This window comes from Opisthorchis viverrini (assembly GCF_000715545.1).
Source record: "Opisthorchis viverrini unplaced genomic scaffold opera_v5_19, whole genome shotgun sequence".
NCBI classification, from domain to species: Eukaryota; Metazoa; Platyhelminthes; class Trematoda; order Opisthorchiida; family Opisthorchiidae; genus Opisthorchis; species Opisthorchis viverrini.
The window spans coordinates 2,315,746-2,322,241 of NW_008751675.1; the positions used below are offsets into that span (position 1 = coordinate 2,315,746).

A 6,496-nucleotide genomic window follows, 5' to 3' on the forward strand; every position below is an offset into this window, starting at 1 on the left:
ACCTCTGCCTCTCGACTTCCCTGTCTAGGCTTATGCAACCTGGCAGTATCTCAGCCCTCGTGCAACCTACTGGTGGCATGACAGCTAGGCGCAGAAGGGGTGCTACAGCTGAACGATTTTGTTCTTTCGTTGTATCCTCACTTGTTGAAACCGGATGAGTAGGATCATAAGTGGAGGGGGTACATGACGCGGAGGCCGTGAAAACCGTTCCATACTAAAGTTACGGATGCTTAGGTCTGTAATGCGTGAGCAAAAGACAGAAAGTAAGCATATAGACTACTTGGGGGCGTTGAGTCTATCATTTAAATGTATGCGATGTCACTCACCAAATAGTTGTGGTAGGTGGTTGCGAGGTCTGGATGCTCTTAGTGTCCTTCACTTTTAAGAGGAAGTTGATGTGATCCTTCATACGCTTGGCTGTTGAAATTAGGGAATATGACTAGGAACGGATGTCAATGGCTGTCAGTTTGTATCCCACTAAGATGCTGGGAGTTGCTCGGAAATCAAGAAACTGGATAACTAGACACCTAACGTGGTAGAAACTGCTTTTCATACTACAGGTTGTTTCGGCTCTATGTATTCACTGAAGCACAGGTGTAGTCACAACCTATCATCTATCACAATGAAAAAATGGATTACTCGGTACCTAACCGGTGCTACCAGGGGGGCGAGATGGCTAAAGTGGTTAGAGCGCGAATTTACTGACCGGAAGGTCCGTGGTTCGAACCCGACCTCTGCCTCTCGACTTCCCCTGTCTAGGCTTGGGCAACCTGACAGTATCCCAGCCCTCGTGCAGCCTTCGGGTGGAATGGCAGCTAGGCACCGAAAGGGTGCTACAGCTGAACGATTTTTTCTACCATGGGTCATCTGCTTCCGAGAAACCACGATTAAGTTGTGCGCAACTCAGATGCGGCAAACTTCATCTTCGTAGGTTAGGCGGAAAGCATGGCGTAAATGGCAAACGGCTATGGATAAATGCATCCAGTGCAGACCATCTTGTCGCTCTGCGTACCAAGCGTACGCTGGTCTCAGTTGCAATAGGTTTTCTAGACGACTATGGGGCGAATAGATAACTATAGGCGGCGGCTTGATCAGTGGGAACGTAATCAGCGAAACAGTTCACAGGCTTATCCCCTATTAGGGTAACGATATTTAGGAAGCAAACTCAGAATGCCCTGTATGGTGATTACTGATTAAGTCATCAAAAAAGTTGTTCTATGTATGATATATATATATATATATATATATATATATATATATGACATTTACGTTGAGATCTTCATTTTCTGGAATAGTTGCTTCAGTTCCCCGAGATGACCTTCTGATCAGTGGTCGTTTTGTCGTCTCAGTTGTGAATTTGGCGAATTCGTATCCACCAGTCAGTTGTCAGCACACGAATGTGCGTCGGGGTGAATCCAAGGAAATCGACGAATGAGGTCACTACCAATCATTCAGTCGATTTCGCCCCACACGCCGGTAATCCATCTGATCGACTTGCTGCTATAGACACAAAGGTTTATCTGACCAGTAATGTTTTCTGGTACATTTGCAGACTTTAGGTTAAGTCTGTAGCCTAATGGGGGTGGTGTGCTTATATTTAGAGCCGTTTCCACGTGACGTGTTCCACCACTCACTAGATCCACAAAATGAAAAGTTGTGCTAGCTGGAACATGCAGAAACTCATTTGGTGCAGAGAAATAGACCGTGTGTTTAATATGAAAAAGCCATTGTGTTACGTGAGTCCTTCAAGGCATTTCTGACTGCCACGCAGAACAGCAGGAAGCCAAGGAGCTTATGGTATAATTTTTTCTCAAAAGAAATCTGACAAACTGGGTATCTCGGATTCTGATCGTTGGGTAAGTAAGAATGCAAGACAAAGGTCAACAGGTGTAATAAGGCATACTTCACGCATATCAAGCTATCGTCTGTCTATTGGGCCCATCTTCAGGTGACACAAACAGGCCGGCAGATAAATAAGGGGGAATGAGAATGCTCACGGCACCTTCTAGGGGAGGTTGTGCATGACTACTGATGGTCTTGACTGAGGGAGTAGCATTATTTCTAACAGGTTTATCCTCCGAGGGCTCCCCTACCTAGGAGGTCCTCGCCCCGGCAATCAGCCGCCTCATAGGGAGGATTACCGTAGTTCGATTGAGTTCTTGATAGTTATGCAAACGGGCATGTGCACGTATGTGGCGATCTCGCACCGGGTACTTTGCTTCTCATTTTTTTCAGGACACTATCCTCCAACTAAGCTAGAAAGCTCGCGCAGCAATCGCGCACCAGTGTGTACTTATTGAGTTACCACCAAAGATGATCCATTCAGGCGTGAGAGTGCCAACGTTTACTTCCCACTCGAGTAAACAAGCACACAATCGATGTCCGAAACATACCTTCAGATTTGCTTTTCGCACAGCATGATGCAAGTCATTTGTTGTCCCGTAAACTGTGATATGTGGTGGAGGGCGAGTTCCAGGTGCGGGTTTCGTCAAAGAACACACGATACAGTTGTTCGCACGACGAAACTCGGAGACGAGCAAATCGATTCCCAGGTATTTGGCGTTTGTTCCGTTCACCTGAAATTAAGCCGGGGAAGAACAGGAGTCGGGTTGAGTCTTCTGATGCAAAGCGTCATCAGAATGGAAATGCTGACTGCAGGGTGAATCAACATGATTTGTGTTTCGTTCAGCAATCCCCATGCTTATGAATACCCTAGCTTATAATCGACACTCATGGAGTGTAGGTCAAACCCAACTGGATTATCTAAAATTGTGTACACTTCTGAAAGATATGATTCAAGAACAGCACTGTCATCAGGGAATTTAATATTCGTGGGTGATAACCGATTCGAATCCCGCATAATGGAATTGCAAAAGCCGTGATACAGAACAATCCAGCGCGTCATTACTGGATGTGGCAAACTCAGATGAGAGCTTGCCGCAGATGCCTATGGCAGTTGGCGTGTTCTGAAATATGGATGCAGCAAATCTGGTTGGAACACGCTGCTAGAGCACAGGATAACTGGTGGAATCAAAGGCGATCTTCAGCTGTAGTTCAAGCACTCGGATAGGTGGAAATGTGGTCCGTGCTTAACTATATCAGTACTTCGTCACCTGATATGAAAAGTGTATGGTACAAGTAGTCCTCGCTTTTCCAAGCGCAAGGATGTAGCTTTCAACTCGCCTTTCCACCTCCAAAGGGAAACTGGTGCCCACATTCCAGTCACTCGATAATTCTAATGTCTGTGCTGAAAAAGGCCACTAGGGTTATTCATCGAAACCGACAACACCAACGATAGCATGCCTCTCTTACTAAAACCTTCGATCCTGTGGTGCAGCAAGTAACTACCTGATCCGGAAGTCAGAGGTGATAACCGTTAATCAAGTCGAAAATGTTGATGCCATAGTGAAACGTGTCGTGGACGGGGCTATCACAATCTCTCCAAAATTTACTCGGTCAAACGTGAAACGCGGTTAAAAGGAGCAATCAAAGGTAAACACGAAGGAGACTACTTTGAACAAAAGTACATCAATCGGTTGAGAGAGTAACCACCAATTCAGCGAAAAATGATCCATGAACATGATACGATGGCCTATGAAAGCCCTCAAATCAGATGAAACGACCAATAGCTCGTGTGTGTGTGTGCGCGCGCGCCCAGTGCGTGAAAAAGTGCCATAACTAGTACGTGACGTAGTGTGGACGTCTGGTTTTTCGACTACAACTGAGTCGAGGCACCAGGTAATGTCCAAAAGAGTTTACGTGTGCAAATAGTATTTAGAAACATGTGTCAGCGAAGAGGTCAAAAGACTATCTCAATCGTCAGCAATCTGTTCCTGGATTACGATTCACAACGGGTTGATGGAAACTGAGGAACTGCGCCAATCTGAAAAGCTCCAAAAAGGGTGAAACCTGTCGTGGGCTGTCGAGGAGTTTCAGCAATCTTATGAGTAGCGTACCTTAAGGAAGACTGTTTCCACTACGACACAGAAACCATACATCATCATCAAAAAGGAAGACAAATCGGTCCGTCACTGTATAGAGATATACGAACTGCAGTTTAAGTGTCCACCACTATCAATGCTTTCCATAATTTCAAGAAATACACTGTTCTCGGTGTAAAAAAATCCGATGCGCGCAAGCGAATGGACTTTTGTCAAATACTGACAGGGAAGACAGATTTCCGGCTATTCGGTGGACTTTTATGATAGAAATATTCCGACAACCCATTCGTTTTAATCAAGATATAACACCTAATTAGAATCTTCAGATGCAAGTCTGAGGCTTGGTAGCAATCGGGCCCTCCCCCATGAAACCTGTGAAAGACCTTAGGAAGGACATCCCATCTCCCTCTAGTAGCCTATTTTTTAATGAATTTTGCTGCAAGGATTATACCAAAAATCCACTTTGATAGCCCCCTTCAACCGGAAGCCTGTACTCGGAACTCCATTTTTGCGTTTGGATAATGAGTTTTCTGCTGTTTCGTTGGTACAGCTCCGGACAACTCAGTGGTTAGAGCGCAAATTTACTGGCCAGAGGGTCCGTGGTTCAAATCCGACCTCTGCCTCTCGACTTCCCCTATCTAGACTTGGGCAACCGGGCAGTATCCCACCCCTCTTGCTTCCTTCTGGTGGCATGGCAGTTAGGCATCGAAAGGATGCTACAGCTGAACGACGTTTTACAACTCGAAAGATCCACTACACAGGTATTAACAGATATATATCACATATCCGTATGGTGATCACCCAGACATCTGCTCCACTGACAGCCCTTGTCATTCCTTCCGATCGGGCTTCTTCCTGCACTTGTTGGAATCACACTTTAATCGAACCACCGATCACTTTAACTATCGATTCACATTACCCGCCAAACTAAATCTGATTTTTTATGCAAAATTGTTGGATAACCCGCGGAACCGGCTTTGCAATAGCCCTTCCACGGTACCAACTCGAAAAAAAAATCTGGAGAGTGTGGTTATCTGGTTATGTGGTGACGAATAACTTCACTCTTGCAAGTGTTGTGCGTAGACAGGTCGGATTTAAGAGTAAGTCGTTAGATGGATGGGGTATGCCACTTTACTTCCTAATTTATCCTCGGTTGTCCACCGACGGGGGGGGGGCGAGATGGATCAAAGGGTTAGAGCGCAAATTTACTGACCGGAAGGTCCGTGGTTCGAACCCGACCTCTGCCTCTCGATTCCCCCTGTCTAGACCTGGAAGTATCCCAGCCCTCGTGCCTCCTTCATATGGCATGGCAGCTAGGCACCGAAAGGCTGCTACAGCTGAACGATGTCCACCGACGGGAGGGGGGAGTGACAACAGTTGGTACTTAACACATGTGTAAAACCCGGTTATTCTGGTCGGGCTATCAACTGCAATAGTACGCAGCTAGCAGGTTGGTGCCTGTATTAAGGCGTCAAACGACGCAGTGTTGACAATAAAATAAAAGTGGCATAAAGGGCTATCAACAAATACGATGGGATCTCGGTATTTGAAAGTATTAGGATGGTGATTAGGTCGAAAAGCACACAGATGTTAGTGAATAAGTGATGGCTCAGTTCAACAGCGGAACTAGTCAGGCTTCCCACACAGCCGAACTCTGTTCACACCACTGTTTGGAGAACCAAAAATAGAACCAGTCTGCTCGACAAGCAGTAGGCGATATTTCGCTCTACATAAAACAGTTTTGAGTCTTGTGAGCGTAAGAACCAAAAGGGGAAGAATGGAGGGGGCTAGTACGACGAGAAAGCATCGGATAATTACGACTGGAATGATCGATTGACGCGATATTAGACCCACTCTAGAATGCCTCAGGGGGAGTAGTTCACAGAGTAGTTTCAATGAGGGAGATAAATAATGTATGCCGCTGTGTACCGGTAAAAATCCCAAAGGGGACGCGTATTCTCTTCTATGTGCATACCAGTGGTTGACGGTCTACGCGGGTTTCGGTGGACAGTGTATTTCAACACGCCGGAAACATGTGTACATTTTCTGTGTATAAGACGAATTAAGTAACAACCTTTCGATATGGTCAAACGTTCAGAGACAAGCGCTGCTAAAGACGAATCGACGACAGTGAGTTAATGAACAATGGTTTCCATGGAGAATTTTTACACCCGTCGTTTTGTTTCCAACTGTCATCATCATCATCGACAGCATGACATCAGTGTTCAATACCGATGCTTCACTGCCGTACAACCATGACTTATTTGAAAGCCTTATTGTGAAGAAAAGAATAAAGGTGGATGGGGGAGGGACTTAGTGCTAGCTTAACACAATCGTTCCGAGGTGCATAGCCCTCCAGACATTCCCTCAGGCGATCTGGATAGAAACCGACAACATGAATACCACTGACATCGGCTGACAGCCATATCTTGTAGTGTCTCCAACCAGGCACAGTGAGGATCACGCGGTCCCCATCCTGGAAGACGAGTAGCACCGACAGCACCCAAGCGTTTCGTGATCTCCTTCATACTCCTCTGCCAGGTCATGGGTTGGCC

General features: G+C 46.0%; 3 protein-coding genes across 3 annotated transcripts in view; 1 reads left to right on the forward strand and 2 right to left on the reverse strand.

The window, feature by feature from the left end:
• The window catches only part of T265_01777 (hypothetical protein), a gene marked incomplete at both ends in the record, with an annotated part of 42,681 nt that overhangs the window by 31,218 nt on the left and 4,967 nt on the right, over window positions 1-6,496 (forward strand). The window contains one exon of the mRNA XM_009165867.1: window positions 2,236-2,285. Coding sequence (XP_009164131.1) covers window positions 2,236-2,285 — 50 coding nt within the window. The remainder of the gene's footprint in view (window positions 1-2,235; window positions 2,286-6,496) is intronic.
• Window positions 1-6,496, reverse strand: part of T265_01776 (hypothetical protein) — a gene marked incomplete at both ends in the record, with an annotated part of 25,654 nt that overhangs the window by 14,634 nt on the left and 4,524 nt on the right. Inside the window, one exon of the mRNA XM_009165866.1 lies at window positions 2,394-2,576. Within this exon, the coding sequence (XP_009164130.1) occupies window positions 2,394-2,576 (183 nt within the window). The remainder of the gene's footprint in view (window positions 1-2,393; window positions 2,577-6,496) is intronic.
• The window catches only part of T265_12862 (hypothetical protein), a gene marked incomplete at both ends in the record, with an annotated part of 19,616 nt that overhangs the window by 7,128 nt on the left and 5,992 nt on the right, over window positions 1-6,496 (reverse strand). Inside the window, 4 exons of the mRNA XM_009165897.1 lie at window positions 703-867; window positions 2,394-2,576; window positions 4,527-4,694; window positions 5,151-5,324. Of these exons, the coding sequence (XP_009164161.1) occupies window positions 703-867; window positions 2,394-2,576; window positions 4,527-4,694; window positions 5,151-5,324 (690 nt within the window). The remainder of the gene's footprint in view (window positions 1-702; window positions 868-2,393; window positions 2,577-4,526; window positions 4,695-5,150; window positions 5,325-6,496) is intronic.